This window comes from Suillus discolor (genome assembly GCF_016758755.1).
Source record: "Suillus discolor strain FC423 chromosome Unknown F5147scaffold_9, whole genome shotgun sequence".
In the NCBI taxonomy this organism is placed as follows: domain Eukaryota; kingdom Fungi; phylum Basidiomycota; class Agaricomycetes; order Boletales; family Suillaceae; genus Suillus; species Suillus discolor.
The window spans coordinates 684220-700968 of NW_024541256.1; the positions used below are offsets into that span (position 1 = coordinate 684220).

Consider the following 16749-nt stretch of genomic DNA (forward strand, 5'->3'; position numbering starts at 1 on the left):
TGGTGCTATTTGTCGACCAGTATTCGGGTTCCAGCGTCGTATGGTGCCGTCTGTAGATCCACTTGCTATCTCCAGGGAATCGCGAGACCAATCGAGGCACCTCACTACATGATCATGTCCCTCCCACGGGTCGCCGACCATGCTGCCCTTCTTTATATTCCACAGCCGCAGTCTACCGTCTGCACTTCCAAAGATGGCCATTGTTTCATCCGGAGATACTACCATCGAAACTATCGCTCCCCCATCGCTATTCAAAGGTTTTCCCACTGGCTCTCCATCTCTTTTCCACTGGTGAATCGAACTATCCTCAGATGTGCTCATTATATTGCCACTGGCACCCAAGTAGGCAAGGCTCCATATCCATTGAGAGTGACCCTCAATGACGCACTCCGGCATCAAGCTTCCTGTCGGGCGTTTTGGCTTGGGTTTCTTCCACGACGTGATCCGAGTATTGTGGTCGACAAAGTACGACCGACCAAGTGGTGAGATATGCCATTCACATCCAGGAACAGCGAGATATCCAGGATAATCTATGTTCAACCGTGAGTTCGTTGCACCTTGTCGCAATTTCATCCCCCACCTAGTCGCACTCCTGGTAAAGGCCGGTTCCACGAGGCTATCATGAACGTGTCATCTTGATATCGTATTTCACCATCCAATGTCGTCCTGAATTGTTGCCACATCGGAGGAAGCGCTTCATTCCCACCTGCTTCTAATTGAGTGAACTAGTACGTATCACAAGGTAACTGCTCACCTTTCCAAAGTGCATCCTGGCGGTGCTGTGCACCATATAGTGGTGGATCTTTCGCGCTCGTACGATATATCGGTGACTGCAATGACGCTTCTCCCTGTCTCGTTGACGTACTCGACTCGGCCTCTTCGCGTGACATGACCTTGATCGATATAGGATACTGGGCCGTACAAACGGACTGGACAGAGAAACACTGCGCAAAGTCAGTCATCGACGGGAGGGAGATACGGGTTGAAGGTGATGAAGAGAGGTGGTATTTGGGTCAGTTTTACGCGCTGTAGTGGTAGGCGCCTTGCTGACACTGCATGTCAATGGCTGTGTTACCATCGGATCAGGCACTTACCTTTAGTCCGGTTCAAACTTTGAGGCGCTGATGTACATTGGTCTGTCATGTACGTTTCGTCAGCGAGTGGAATAATATGATGTTGGTTTGAGCGGGTGCATACACATACCGAATCTGTACGCTGTGCATAGCACGTAGGAGCACTCCCAAGCAAAGCGCGACCAGTAGTGACAACTGATTGCACGACTGACGAGAACGGTAATGTATACAGGAGTCGCTCAATTGATGTTGGCTGCGCTATGATCAACATCTTCGGGCGTTGATAGCATTCTCGTCTTAGTAAGCAGAAAGTTTCGAACGATCAAATTATTATTGACATGCCTTTTGTCTGCTCGGTGCTTGGCAGCGCCCAGCGCTCAATGAGCTGACAAGGTAGTGCCTGAGTTACATTCAATGAGTAGTAGCGCACTGAAAATCGTTCATCGTTAATATTCAATATTCAATGATCAACTGTATCTCATCTTTATCCATTAAACCACTCATCCATTACCACTACCCCCAGCAACGCGGCCCATGTTCAAAGTTACCTCAGCGAAAAAATCTTTGCTTCTCTCCTCGCATTTTGCAGTAGTACCGCCCTGTTCGAAACCATCAATCTTGTGATCCTTCAGATTGTATGTTTCTTTCCCTTTTTCTTTCGGATTTGACTCGACACTCATGTTGCAGTTCCTGCCCTCTCGGGACATACCTCAACTTAGGGACGTTCAGACACAAATTCCAGCAAGAACGCGAGCTTTGATTAATATCACAACATTTTTGTTCAAACGCTCTTCAGTCTCTACTACTACCAACCACCTGGTCATCTCCCACTGCCTCCAGAACCCATATACCACATACCTTGGTAGCCCGTTCATACAAGCCAAGAACAGCCACCTACTATTGTTAACGTTCTTTACGCTCAGGATAAAGAGGTATGTTCAGTCGGGCTCAGTTGTTTTTTTGTTATATTAGCCGTATCATTTTATGGCGGGTACTAGGACGATGATCATCATAGTACCTCATATACTCCGTTTCTCTTCTTGGCACCTTCATCATCATATAGATATATACTATGCGGTGCTGCGACACTCATCAGCAGCCACTAATGGTTATGTGACAAATGTACATATTCCACGTCTTGTGTTTGTTTTCACCTCAGCGTTGTTCCGAAGGTATGTCATCTTGTAGCTCGTAGTGACAAGTCGTACTGACTCGTGCCTAGACTCCAAAACTATTCTAGTGAACTCTGATCAGCAATAAGATTTGCACTTATGTACTGTATTCCTGGGCCTATATGGTCTTCCTCCCAGGAAGCTCTTCTGGGTCTTCGTGATACGATCTTGTGACGACAGCCAATGACGCATGCCTCTACAATCTGCCTCGTAAATTAGTAATCTTATCAGCGGCTGCTACCTTTGTCTCATCTCGTCCAGGCGCTTCTTACCTGACTCACTCTCTCCAGACGTTGCTGAGTACCTCGTACAAAAGACAAGGCATCTCCGTTTCTTTACAGGGCACCTCAACCTGCGACCCTGTCCAAAACGAATTGATTGCTGTAAGCTTGAAATCCTGACCTCGTCCATGTTGATGTACTAGCTCGAGTGATCAGGATATCCTATGACCGCATACTGCACCTGCTACGATTATGGCTATTCACTCCAAGAGCCCACCTTCCCTGGTCAAAACCCATCCCGCACTCCACCCTCCCGAGCTAGAACTTTTACCGTTGTCGGAACTTCACCTCCGTCTGTGTCTGCACCAGAGTCCGTGACATCAATGTCGACACTTAGATCAGTTTCGGAACCTACATCGGCGTTGGCACCTACTTCAGAGTCGTCGATTATATCAGTTTCGAAACCTACATCGGCGTCAGCACCTACATCAGCGTCGTCGATTATATTAGCGTCCACACTTATATCAGAATCGACACTCACATTAGCATCGTCAACTACATTAGCGTCCCCACCTATATCAGAGTCGCCACCAACTTCAAATACTGTGCCGGGACCAGGCACAGGAAGAGGCGGAGCCCCTTCGATTTCTGGTGCTATAGAATCAGGAATCTAGGATTGATCGCACTCTAGAGAAGCAGAATAGCGCTGTTCGAGGCTTGTACGTTGACCGGGAACACTGCTGTATCGGTTTTCTTGCTAGACCGGTGCTTGCAAATGTTTTTTTTCCATCTAGTGGGTATGTACTGCAGATGATATACAATGTACAAATTAATAGATCTCGTCGACAGCAGAACTGCTCAAAATAATTCTGCCCACGTAGCAGCCGCAGACACTTGTATTGCAACTCAGGGTAGCTATGACATCAATTCATGTCCGTCAGCAAATTAGAATGTCGGGAGCATGGACCGGCGTATGCGTACATGACACAAGATCACCATGATTGCAAATTAACGCTGGCATCTTTGCACTTATATACTGTGCTCCTGGGCCAATATGGTCCTCCCCCTCCCAACGAGCCTTCTCGATCTTCGCGACACGACCTTATAACGAAAGTTAACAATGCGTGCTTGCCTCGCAGTACTCTTATCAGCGGTTGCTACCCTTGTTTTATCTCATCCAAATCTTGATCCGACCCAATCTGTCTTGGGGGTGTCGAGTTCATCATACAACATCTTCGGGGTGTCGAGTTCAACATACAATAAATTGGGCGGTTTCGTTCTCTGGGAGTGCAGCCCAACCTGTGATCTTTTCCAAACCGGATTTAATGCTGTAAGCTCGCATCCCCGACTCTGTCCTTGCTGATAGGTAACTCTCGTCCAGGCATGTACTATGGCTGGCGCATCATGCTACACCCAGTTCTTTCAAACAAGCTACTACAACTGCGTGTTATGCGCTGGCGCTGTAATTGATGGTACAGATTACACAGTGGCACAAGCTAATATGGACGGTAAGCCCAACTTCACATAAGCAAAGCACATATGGGTCAATTGCCTGATCAATACATCTACCCGACTTCTACGTCTCTTGCTGCAATTGCAGCTATCCACTCCAAAAGCTCACTTTTCCTGGTCAAGACCCGTCCTGCACTCCCTCAACCTATACCCGTGTTGGCCCTTCTAGCATTGTTGTTAGCTTATCGTCCGATTGGGCAACTATGTTTGAGTGGTCACCTCCATCCGAGCCGACAACTATATCAACTAGATCCATGCCGTCACTTCCACACAAGTCCCTGTAAGGCTGATGCATCAATTCTGGTACTTATAAGTGATAGGTAATGCATCAACTATGTACATTACCAAGCTTTCCGATGCATCATCAATGCATCAGAACATGCTAACTAGCAGACCTTTAATACTGTAGATTGTAGCACTTTCAGTCAATGATATTTCTTTTTTGGTCCTCGGCAACCAAGACACCTATGAAGATCTAATATTCAGTTCGTCGAATCTCAGTTCACATTGTGCCTTCCACTTTGCCAAGCTTCTATTTGGTACCTTGTTCAAAATGGATCTCATTTGAAGCCGCTTGACTGATGACATATCCCAAATAAGTCAGACACGGAAGCAGGTTTGGAGCGGGCATATTTACATCTAGGGCACTCACTCGCACATTTCTAGTCAAAATTAGATGTAATATATTCCAGGTATTGATAAAGTAACAAATGTAGATAACATACATAAAAATGCGAAAAATTACCTATAACAGGCCCATCTGGATTCTGGGTTGTAGCTACAGCATGCAGCCATACAGGTGGATATGCATTGGCACGAGTAAAGCTGCGCATCGGATGCCAGATGGGAAAGATATATCTATGAGAGGTGAGCGAGTGAGAGATGGCGGGTGAGAGACAGTGGCTGAGAGCAGACAGCGGGCGAGTGAGAGACAGTGGGCAGGTGAGAGACAGTGGGCAGGTGAGAGACAGTGGGCAAGTGAGAGACAGCGGGCAAGAGACAGCGGGCAAGAGACAGCAGGCAAGAGACAGCGGGCAAGAGCAACTAGTGAGTGAGAGACAGCGGGCGAGAGACACAGCGAGCGAGAGACAGTGGGCGAGTGAGACACAGCGAGCGAGCAAGAACCAGCCAGCAAGAACAGCAAGCGAGTGAGAGGGGATGCGCTGAGGTGGAGGAGGGAGTATCAGGATAGGATTGCATAGTATTAGTAGTTAACAGATAATAGTGGATTGATGACGGACCTTAATGGACAACTCATTAATAGACACCTCAACTGCTAAAAGTCCCACTGTCGAGCGATGATTGATGTAGTGTTCGAAGTAGCTGGGTAAAAAGAAGTGTAAGCAAATGACAGATAAAATATATCAGAATGAAAAAACACACCTAGTTGACCTTAGTCAGACCATAACAGTTGTACATCATTGAATTATGTGTGAAAGGCTCATAAATATGATTCAGAGCTATTCAGAGTTCACTGTAACAGAATTAGTATATGTTAATGATTGTGTAGTAGATGAAATTCACATACGTGTATTAGAATTTCGAGTGACCGTAACTGACAGGATGGTTCAAGTTGAGACTCGAGAGACTGGTTCGTCTAAATTGGACTCTATCAGTTGATAGGACTGAAAACATGTACCGGCTCGTTAGCATTACTTCAAAATCTAACTCAGACCAAAAGTCATTGATAATAATCCCATTTCGCCTATACATAAGCACAAGGCCACAAGAATTACCAGTACATAGTCTATTACTAGTAGTTGTTTGATGTTCGAGTTATGGTCCTACCATGGTAGGACCATAACTCGAACATCAAACATTGAGTAACACAGACTGTTTGATTCTTCTTCCTGCCGTCTCGTCCTGGGTCCTAGACCCTCCAGCGGTGCATGCACCTCGTCTCTGCTTCTGTAACAATGTTCCATTCATTGCACACTGTACTAAATATTGTGCTGCGCTCTGCAATATAACTTCATTGTTAAAAATATGTATGGTACAGCAACTTAATTGTGATGTACTGTGTAACGTATGAGACAAAAAACCTTGGCAGAATGGCAGAGTTGAGGACTTAGTGAATTCAAACGGAAAACCTTGGTGGAATGACAGAGTTGGGGACTTAGCGAATTCACAGCTCAAAAATTGCATCATTGATGGAACCTGCCCTATTACTAATATGAAAGGACAACTAGGACAGCAAGAGACCTACTAAAATGGATGCTGAGTGGCTGGACACCAAAGGATTCGAGTAGGAACGGCAAGAGGCCTACCAAACTGAATACTGAGTAACCGGACACCGAAGATTTGAGTAGGTAAGCAAGGTACCACCAGGAACAAGGTATTACCGGGAGCAAGGTACAGGGTACTACTGGAAGCAAAATATTGCCGGGGAGCAAGGTATATATAGGTACAGCGCACTGAATATGGATGGACAAGTGCTAAACATGGATGGCACAGCCCAAATATGTACCGGATGGATGATGCATAACTGTCAGATCCCTGATGCATTAATGATGCATCACACAATGAGCAAGCTTGATGCATCACAAAACTAGGCTACTTAGCCTGTTTTGATGCATTAAAATGACAGTATTGCCTGACTTCCGTCCATCTATTCGGGGACCTTTAGGTACCCTCCATGCACTCACACACCTCAGGCTTCCTAGGTGCGACCTGCCAAAGTTATGGTGACTTCGTCCACATCCACGCCCAAAACTTCAAGTGCTGCATTAGGACTAAGTACAGGAGGAAGCGGAGCTTGGTCTTTGGTTTCTGGTGCTATAGGATTAGGATTGATCGTGTTTTAGAGAAGCAGAACATAACATTGACTCAGAACGCTGCTGTATCATTTTTCTTACTGGATCGGTGCTCGCAAATGTAGTAGATCTGTACTGTACAATGTACAAAGTATGCGAACTTCTTCTATTCACAGATTTTTCCGACATAACACGCCTGACTAAATGAGGGCAGGTCCAAAACCCCTGTAGTACGCAACCGGCACAACCATAAGACTTCAATCTAAGGCCCCATGAACAAACAATAGCAATTGAACAGCAGAAGCTCAGCGCCCAGTACGAGAATATTCACAGCCGGGCATTCTTGTCGTTTTCACCTCAGCGTTGTTCCGAAACTTCGCTGAGGTATGTCGTCTTGTAGCTCGTAGTAACAACTCGTACTGACTTGCGATGGCTTGGGCAGCACGCTATCACACTCAAGTCGAGAAGTGGTTTATCGACGGTCTAGCACAGGCCCCTTCGTTGGAAATTGGCACCAATGCCCCAGGTCTCATCGAGTATTTGGATGGGATAGCAACTTGGGCTCGAGCAAACCATTGCTGGAGTTATGAAAGTCTAAGGTCACAACTAAGTCCAGTTGTGTGAATCATCACTTACCCTGCTTAAAATTTCAGATACTTTGGCACCAAGGGCGCAGAGATACAGTGAAGTGGACTTGTCCCATTGTTACCAAAGATCAACTGCAGCGACGCATCCTCGATGGTGAAGGTCAATGTTGCCAATTTATCGAATTTATATCCCACAGTGCACCTGTGACGTTATGGTCTTGTCATTGCAAATACTTCTACATGCGCAGATAGATGGCCAGGCTATTCGATGGTACAGCCTGGTGAATTGAAGCTAGAAACCACTGGGAGTATCTAAATGAATCAATATCAGCTTATGCGAATAGAATTTTAATACTGTAGATATATGATATACACAATTATCAAATGGTATGAGTATATCGATGAAGCCCTCACCCTCTTGATAATAAAATAGTTCTTGGATGCATGAAACACTGCATATGGCGTTGACTTGGGATAGGGAGGAACGGCTAGCCAAGCCATGGTTAGGATCGTAGGAATACGGCGACAAAAGCACAACAACCATCCCCTCCAAGGCCCTGGATCGATGGAAAGCTGAACCACAGCTAGAAACCAGCTGTTTCGGTGAGGAGCATTTATGAGGATAGTGTTGGAGAGAGGATATAACTCTAGCATCTCTAGTATGTTTCCAATGTCTTCCTCAGCATAGCTGCGAGGGCAGCACCGTCATGAATTCAGCAAAAAACCCACACAGAGATGGGATTCATCAAAAACAGGTTGCGGCAAAGGAAGACGAGATGGCTGTTGAGCAGATGATTCAGCATGCCGGCCCTGGGCGGCTTATCCGACCAAAGCCAAAGCCACGCTCAGTGACCAAGAAACCGGCGCCGACCCTCGAGAGTGCAGCAGAGACCGTCAGTTCCAGACCTAAAACACGTAAGGAGATTGTACACAATCCATAGCATTGGGGGCGCTTACTGCTCTGGATACAGCTGTTGGGGCCAATTTAGCGACTCAAAATACCAGGATCCAGAAGAAGAAGCATCCAGATTTAAGGCTTACCTTCAAGGATGGTGTTGAAAGGTGTCGAACAGTGGTGTGTCAACTCCAAGTGAGACACGTGTTGGAAGCGCTCAGGCTGATGATGGGAAAATTTGCAAGTCGCTGTAAGTTCCTAATCTGAACTATATATGTATGATGCTACTTCTATCAGAACTCACTCTCTATTATTTTGACGTTTTTCACTCATTCGATCGTAGGTCTGAGTCCTTCATATCTTCAGAGAGAACGAGAGTAGGGAAATGGGCCAAAAGTGTGGCTGCAAAGTCCCAACTGAAGCCGTCAGTGCCACCAAGTGCCTGTAGCGGTATGTACAATTATATTTCAAGCAAACAATTAACAACATTTTCAGTGGCTGCAAACGATGGTCCAGATCTAGAATGGGTTGACAATGACATTAATGACGACGCACCTGAAGATTTAGATTTCAATGATAACCTGACCAAACGTCATAGCGCAAAGGTGAGCAAATTCACTTGTAAACAGAGGATACTCAATTTAAAGCAGGGCGTTGTGCACATTTTGGAGGCCATCAATGACGCACCGAGAGGAAAGAAGCGTACCTTGTCGACTGTCTCAGTGGAGGAGCCTGGACCCGAAGAACAGTGCGAAATGCAGGAAGACCCAGAGGCTGATGAAGATGCTGAATACCAGGACGCAGAGGGCGATGTTCCTATGACGGATGAGGGGGGTGATGTTGAGGTACGCTACCTATTGGGTCTTCTGAGAATCACTTACTACAATTCCGGGATTCAATAGGTCCGCGAAACGACGACCAGTCGGCTCACAACTTCCGTAGGGTAGAGTTGACGGATGTATGCACAAGAACGCTGACACATTCCTGCAGATGTCGGTCAGTGTCGTGGAGACAGACAATCGAAACAAGTTTATCAAAACCGAAACTGGACGAGCACCACGGGTACGCAACCTCAAGAAAGAGAAACCGAAAAATGCGCACTTACCCAGTGGTGCACAGAACTCGCAATGGTGTTTGAAATTCATCCCAACGATCATGTATTGGGTTGGAAACAGCCGCTTTCCATGGATTATTTCTGACGATACACTCTCAAACATTCTCTATGATATCAACTACTCAGTGTACAAGCAACCGGGAGACTTTGAGGTTGATGGCTGTAATGGCGCCTTCAATGTGGTGAGTGAAATTATGTTCTGTGTTAGTAGTTGACTCGACTATACGTGCAGGTGTATCAAAGGATCTCCGAGTGGCGGGGAAATTTTGGTTCCACTGCTATCACCATTTTGATGGCATTTTTTGCCTCGACCGATGAATACGAGACGCAGGAGGCACGGAAAGCTTACTCAGAATATCAACTTGAAGACTTCCGCTTTGTTTACGAAGACCCAGATAGTGAAGATTCACCTGGAGCTTTCTTATCCGAGTTCATCTTGCGTATATTTGCTACTCACCTTGATGCCATCCATGGACGCCAGACAGTGGACTCGCTCGACTTTGGCTTACCTACATATCAAACAGCACTAGCGCTGACCACTGCTGCTGTGAGTTTGCTACTCCCTTGTAAATTTTACTGACTAGTATTTGCAGGCCGAACGTGCATTTATTTTAGCTCGCGACGACCTCATTGTGGAGGATAATTCAGAGCATGGGAAACATAGACTCGCGTTAACGCTCAATCAAGCAACCAACAAAATGAGCAATACCGGTACTGCTTTTTCTGCGGGCAATTGGGAGACTGACACGCTCGCATACATGGAACGGATCGAGGAACTGCCCTTCGACCGTGTGAAGGAGATTGTTGAGCGATCTCAACTATACATGAAGTGTTCGCGCCACAAGGACCAAGACGAAGACACTATTCCCGACGATGAAAGTCAGGTCCCTGTGAACCCACGTTCCCGTATCCACATCTGTATTTTTTTTTCATTATCTTAATTTGCTCGCCCTGACGCCATAATATTTGACAGGACTTGGTTGGCTACTACATGCGTGCTCATTCATCCCCTCAAATCATTGATCACATCAGTCCCTGCTCGCTACTGTCGGCGTCGCTTGTTTTCGGACGCGTTTTTTTTATCGTTTTTTCGTGATTTTCCTAGGGCGCCTTGAACTCATGGACATCCCTTTTTCGCCTTAGCATACTTTAGTTGTTCTTTGTCTATGTCTAGAAATAATAGTATCTTTGACTGCATTATTTGCCTTGACAAAAGTGATTTTAAGGAAAACACTCCTTATTTCCTTAGTATAAGGGAATAGATCTTCTTGTTCTCCTTGTTTTAAGTATGAGCGAATGACCTTAAATTTACCTTATTGCGCAAATTAAAGGAAATAAGGAACAAATAATAAGGTACGAAAAGGAACTCGGTGATTTCCTGATGCTGCTTACTCTCTAACGAAGGTGATCAATGTTGACTCAGATTTCCTGCAGGACGTCAAGCTTCAAGGCTCTTCAAATTTTACAAACAAACTTTTCTAAAGACTGCTGACACGGTCCATTTTTCGGTGTTTGATTAATGTTGGTGAGTTGAGGCATTACTGGACCATGACATCGATGGTACTAAATAGATAGAGATAGAAAGTAGTGTTCTGAGATGCCGAGTATAATAGGCAGAAGTCCAGGCCACGAGTCACGCAACGCCAAAGTGGCTGAAAACAGGGTATTTGCTTATGCCAGTAAGCAAATGAATGGTGTGTCCGTCGCACCTCTTGACTTTAAGTGACTTCTGCTGATGTGTTACTTGTCGTTAGATAATGTCGGTTTTCGTGTGCAGCTCCGTCGTTTGATCAAACCTTCAAGTTCATCTAATTATTTTCAGCACATCACAAAGATAGTGGGTTAACAGCTCCATGAGATGCTTGAGCACTCCAGTCAAGAGGAAGCCTTCAACACCTACGGTATGTTTCGCATTTTTGTTGAACTGAAATTTTTGACTTGAATTATTTTTGTGGTGCGTGCCCCTGAGCACACGTCGTCAAGTGCCTCCAGGCTGGTGATGGCCGCGGGTTTGTATGCTTTTACTTGCCAATAGCTCTTCTACACGCAGCCTCTCGTCTATGCTTTCTTGTCAATGCCGACAACTGACCTTGTCGTCCGATACTTCAATACTTCGTTGTCGGTTCTGCTTCACTGGATTTTTTTTGGGTTCGACTCGAATTCGGACCCTCCAAGCCACGGCGAGCCGATATGGCTGAGACTTGCTGGAGCTCTCGTTGGCTCTTTCGACAGTTCACTGGAGTCCGCCTCCTGGCATCTTTGCACTTATGTGCTGTGCTCCTGGGCCCATATGGTCTTCCTTCCAGGGAGCTCTTCTGGGTCTTCGTGATACGATCTTGTAACGACAGCCAATGATGCATGCCTCTACAATCTGCCTCGTAATCTTATCAGCGGCTGCTATCTTTGTCTCATCTCGTCCAACCTGACTCAGTCTCTCCAGACGTTGCTGAATCCCTCATACAGAAGACAAGAGATCTCCGTTTCTTTACAGGGCACCTCAACCTGCGACCCTGTCCAAAATGAATTGAATGCTGTAAGCTTGAAATCCTGACCTCGTCTATGTTGATGTACTAGCTCGAGTGATCAGGGATATCCTATGACCGCATACTGCACCCGCTACGATTATGGCTATGAGCCCACCTTCCCTGGTCAAAACCCGTCCCGCACCCCACCCTCCCGAGCCAGAACTTTTACCGTTGTCGGTACTTCACCTCCGTCTGTGTCTGCACCGGAGTCTATATCAGCACCTGAGTCCGTGACATTAATGTTGACACTTGGATCAGTTTCGGAGCCTACATCGGCGTTGGCACCTACAAAATAGTTCTGCCCACGTGGGAGCCGCAGACACAACTCGGGGTAGCTATGACATCAATTGTAATAGATTCATGTCTGCCAGCATATTAGAATGTCGGGAGCATGGACCGGCGTATGACACAAGATCACCATGATTGCAAATTAACGCTGGCATCTTTGCACTTATATTGTGCTCCTGGGCCAATGTGTTCCTTTCCCTCTCCCAACGAACCTTCTCGATCTTCGTGATACGACCTTATAAACGAAAATTAACAATGCGTGCTTGCCTCGCAGTGCTCTTATCAGCAGCTGCTACCCTTGTTTTATCTCTTCCAACTCCTCAATGTTTGAGTTATTGGGACTAGTATACTCTGGTAAGCTCGCATCCCCGACTCTGTCCTTGCTGATAGGCTAACTTTCGTCCAGCGATGTGCTATGACCGGCGACCAGTCCTTTGAAACAAGCTACTACAACCGCCTACGGGAACAAGCTATGAAAGGTAAGCCCAGCTTCACATAAGTAAAGCACGTATGGGTCAATCGCCTAATCAATACATCTACCAGATTTCTGGCATGACGTCTCTTGGGACAATAAATTCGGAAAGCCCAATTTTCCTCAAAACCCGTTCCGCACTCCCTCAACTCATTCCCGTGATGGCACTTCTAGCATTTATGGCATCGGGTGGTCAACTATTTCAGAGTGGGCACCTCCGTCCAAGCCGACAAATATGTACATGCCGCCACCTCCGTCCGAGTCGATAACTAAAACCATATCGTTGCCTCCGTCCATCACGGGGACCTTTGTGTTGAATCCGTCCATTACGGGGACCTTTGCGGCAACCTTTGAGTTGCCTCCAGGCCCTTGCATGCCTCAGGATTCCCGGCGACAACCACCTCTGCCAAAGTTATGGTGAATTCGTCCACATTCATGCCCACAACTTTAAATGCTGCATCAGGACTAAGCGCAGGAGGAAGCGGAGCATGGTCTTTGGTTTCTGGTGCTATAGGATTAGGATTGAGTGTGTTTTTGAGAAGCGGAACACAACATTGACTGGGAACGCTGCTGTATCATTTTTCTTACTGGATCGGTGCTCGTAAATGTCTTTTCATTTAGTGGATCTGTACAGGTGCTGTGCAATGTACAAAGTATGCGAACTTCTTCTATTCACAGATCTTGCCGACATAACACGCCTGACTAAATGAGGGCATGTCCAAAACCCCTGTGGTACGCAACCGGCACGACTATAAGACTTCAATCTAAGACCCCATGAACAAAAGTAGTAATTAAACTCAGCGCCCAGTACGTCACAGCCGGGCATTCTTAGGCATCCTCTTAATAGCCTGCCGCACACCAAGATCCCCCAACACATCTTCTGCACCCGCAAGAATGGCATCAAAAGGTGACGTGCGATGATACTTGACATAACATCCGTTAGCATCACATCGCTGAGGAAGAGCAAAAGTCCAGACGTACATTCTCAATGATCTTGCCCATACCCGTAACGGTGATACCCCGACCACCGAAAATCTGAGTTGCATCCTGGGCGGTTTCACGACCAGCCTTTGACACAAATCTGCATCACAGTCCATCAGTTTAGCACCGGAACGACGAAAGCGGACATCGCATACTGTTTGAGCAATCCAATAGGCCCAGCGAGTTTGTCAGATTGTTCATCATAGGACATCTAAATTTTCTACTTTAGGGCAATAACACTCAGAGAATCTGGAGACTAACATTGTTCATTTGATGTGTGACGTTCTCTACCCATGCTTGGCTGGCTTCCACACGAGAAATCATTGCCGCGAGTTTTGCGCGGATAACTGCCTGAGCATGAAGAGGTTTTCCAAAGGCAATTCGTTGGTTCGTCCACCTGAAGCATTGCACCAACGTCAGAATGACTCGAAGAATGACTTGTAATGCGCCCTTACTTCAAACACTCCTCAACCACAAGTCTTTGTGCACCAAGACTCGAGGCTGTGACCATCCACCGCTCATGATTGAAGTTGCTAAAAATGATCGATATGCCTTTCCCGACTTGACCCAAGGTATTCGAAACCGGCACCCGTGCCTTGTCAAATGTGACAAATGCAGTTCCAGCAGTTGAGGAGTACGACGTTTTCACCGGTTTAGTGGATACAGCATCCGAGCGCTCGACGAGCAAAACAACGAACCCGGCCTGCAATGGTGATGAGAACTCAGAAGGCGACCAACAAAAAAGTAAGCATACGTCTGTTTTACATAGTGTCGTGAAATAATCCGAAAAGGTCCCATTTGTTATCCACCTGCAATGACCATGAGTAATCCGTTCTGATGAAGTAACTCGAACCATGCATGCGTACTTCTTAGTTCCAGTAACAACCCACTCATCACCGTCTCTGACTGCAACGGTTTGCGCGCCGTTGACGTCGCTGCCTGCAAACGCTTCCGAGATAGCAAGGGAAATGTACTTCTTGCCAGCCAGAATGTCGGGTACAAACTTGGCTCGTTGTTCCGGAGTTCCGAAATTAATGATAGGAGGAAGGGCAATGACCCCGCCATTCAGGAGGCCGTCCACGAATGCTCGTGTGCCAAACCGCGCAATCTCAGTGTTAAGAATGAGCTATAAAGTCATGTGAGTAAGTAAAGAGGATGCTTTGTGAAGAGCATGTTTACTTCATGGAAGTAGTCGTATTCTTCAGGCTTCACGATGCCACCCATCAATGTAAGTCCCTTGAGGTGCTTGCCTGGTCCTAGGCGCATAGCCAGGAAATTTATCTCGCTGTGGTATTATTGTCAACCGAGTTACGCAAGCTTCACGCAGGGGAGTTTGCCTTAATTTATCCACGACTTCTTGCGATATCTTCTTCCCATTTTCCTCGCATCTAACTGCCTCAGGTTGTACGAACTCCATCAAGAATGCCCTCATAGCCTTGTGGAATTTGCGGTGGTTATCACTATAGTAAGGGCTGAAGTATCCAGGTGTGAGCCACGTGGGCTCAGCATAGGGCACAAGAGACAGCTCGCCAGGGCCAAGAGGCTTGATGTTTTCAGTCTGTCCGCGAATGACTCCTATTTGGAGACGGGCATACTGAGGGCGTTGGAGAACCTCAAGTCTGTGAAGTCCGAAGAACACCTGAGTAGCATCCTTCCCAGCTGGAATCGATATGAATATGAGAGTCGAGTGGGGAAGTTGCTGCACTTGCCAACGCTATCGGCATACAGCACGCCTGCGCCTCCTGGGTGAAGGTTTGCGAAGCGGGATAGGTCATAAACTTTGGAGTCTATGACAATCCACTGTGCAGATGATTAATGGTCGATTGATAGACTTGAAGTTATAGCACGCACGAGGTCCCCTTCCTTGTTATGCTGTAAACGTATTCAGCGTGCGCTAGAAGGCAAAGCGAGGCCTGGTGCTCACCTTGGCGATATCATCAAGTGTGAACTCTTTAGAAGGCATAATGCTGCTGGCAACCTTGCTTTCCCTTATACTGATACTAGTCCGGATCCAAGAGCTACTAGTAACGTGATTGACTGAATGAACGAGTGCCACAAAGGCGTGAGAGTTTGTTGAACTTTGCATCGAGTTGTGTCAGGTCGTTCAAGTTATCGTGTCGGATTTAGAACTCGACTAAAGTTTGTTGTCATGATGAACGATCATGAAGCAATGAACATAGTACTGTCAAGGTTCGGTTTCCTGCGGCCAGCGAACTCATTCCATCATGGTTTGACTAATACGGTCCTACATCACACATGTAGAGCTTTCGGACTCGGGAAGCAAGACGCTGCTACTACAAGGCAAAGAGCAGCTAGTTTGACTCATCGGGCGGTCAGTATATGCTTATGTGTGGACTGACTTGGTGCAGTTGTCCGCAAGTCTCAATTATCCGAGTGCGCTGTCGACATCACAAAGTACACGGGACAGTGCAAGCTTAAGGCACTGATCACGATCGGCGATCGTCCAAATTGATATGCAGACTTCTATTCACGAGCTTGGAAGCCAATGGTAATTTCTGCGCACCTTCTCTGCGCCGTTCAATTTGTCCGTATTTCCACTACCTGAAAAAAGTAACTAGAAACCGCACCAGGAGAGTCTAGGATCGAGTACAAGAGCTCCGCAAGGACAAGTAACTTACGTCCTTGCACCCGCATACACAACAGCCACGCAAGTCCTAAAATACATAAGGCCTCGGAGTATCAAGGGCACAAGACTAGCTACTGATTTGCAATTACCCGAGGTACCGACGGTGGCCGCATGGTTCTCCCAATAGTCAGCAGAGTTATTGTTATTCGCGAGTTTCCTGCAAAATGGCGACCACGATGTCACCGCACGGTGAACGCTGTCAGTGGGAACCACCGTTGTCAACAATGATCCCGCGAAGCAAAAGGCGAATGATGACGTGCGACGCCACAGAGCGGGATCGCCGTGGAGGATGGTTATTCGATCCTTCATCCGACGAATCAAAATGAGTTCAGCCCTGTCGGCATGAATGTATAAGACATGCGCGTAGTAATGGAAATACTTGACGGAGATCACCGTGTACCACGAACGTTGGGATTTTGATTGGACACAAGATACAGAAATACAATGATCTGTGGAACTCGGAGAGATGAAAGACAGCCCAATCAAAACGCCACATACGAATTGTCTCA

At 46.7% G+C, this 16749-nt stretch overlaps 3 protein-coding genes across 3 annotated transcripts; 2 read left to right on the forward strand and 1 right to left on the reverse strand.

Moving 5' to 3' along the window:
- Positions 1 to 2690: 2690 nt before the first annotated feature.
- Positions 2691 to 3140, forward strand: F5147DRAFT_770060 (uncharacterized protein; the record flags this gene model as incomplete). Its single annotated transcript, XM_041441108.1, has 1 exon — positions 2691 to 3140. The coding sequence occupies one exon, from the start codon at positions 2691 to 2693 to the stop codon at positions 3138 to 3140; it is 450 nt and encodes a 149-aa protein (XP_041296695.1).
- Positions 3141 to 8484: 5344 nt separating this feature from the next.
- F5147DRAFT_677789 (uncharacterized protein) lies at positions 8485 to 10452 on the forward strand. Its single transcript, XM_041436157.1, has 8 exons — positions 8485 to 8663; positions 8730 to 8818; positions 8864 to 9058; positions 9116 to 9151; positions 9204 to 9275; positions 9333 to 9509; positions 9560 to 9874; positions 9921 to 10452. The coding sequence occupies exons 1-8, from the start codon at positions 8492 to 8494 to the stop codon at positions 10266 to 10268; spliced, it is 1404 nt and encodes a 467-aa protein (XP_041296696.1). The 5' UTR covers positions 8485 to 8491; the 3' UTR covers positions 10269 to 10452.
- A 2755-nt stretch (positions 10453 to 13207) lies between these two features.
- On the reverse strand, positions 13208 to 15770 carry F5147DRAFT_677815 (acyl-CoA dehydrogenase/oxidase). Its single transcript, XM_041436158.1, has 12 exons — positions 15518 to 15770; positions 15445 to 15465; positions 15303 to 15393; positions 14931 to 15252; positions 14773 to 14878; positions 14460 to 14719; positions 14348 to 14402; positions 14049 to 14296; positions 13855 to 13990; positions 13749 to 13804; positions 13594 to 13693; positions 13208 to 13535 (listed from the first exon to the last, which is right to left on the reverse strand). The coding sequence occupies exons 1-12, from the start codon at positions 15677 to 15679 to the stop codon at positions 13425 to 13427; spliced, it is 1668 nt and encodes a 555-aa protein (XP_041296697.1). The 5' UTR covers positions 15680 to 15770; the 3' UTR covers positions 13208 to 13424.
- Positions 15771 to 16749: the final 979 nt, after the last annotated feature.

Bases quoted from the DNA above. Each gene is read 5' to 3' on its own strand.
- F5147DRAFT_677789 (XM_041436157.1), top strand. From the start codon at position 8,492: ATGATGCTACTTCTATCAGAACTCACTCTCTATTATTTTGACGTTTTT. The intron at 8,819-8,863 runs GTGAGCAAATTC...AATTTAAAGCAG, and splicing joins CCAAACGTCATAGCGCAAAG to GGCGTTGTGCACATTTTGGA. The intron at 9,152-9,203 runs GTAGGGTAGAGT...ACATTCCTGCAG, and splicing joins CCAGTCGGCTCACAACTTCC to ATGTCGGTCAGTGTCGTGGA.
- F5147DRAFT_677815 (XM_041436158.1), bottom strand. From the start codon at position 15,679: ATGCAAAGTTCAACAAACTCTCACGCCTTTGTGGCACTCGTTCATTCA. The intron at 15,466-15,517 runs GTGAGCACCAGG...ATACGTTTACAG, and splicing joins CACTTGATGATATCGCCAAG to CATAACAAGGAAGGGGACCT. The intron at 14,403-14,459 runs GTACGCATGCAT...TGGTCATTGCAG, and splicing joins GTTGTTACTGGAACTAAGAA to GTGGATAACAAATGGGACCT.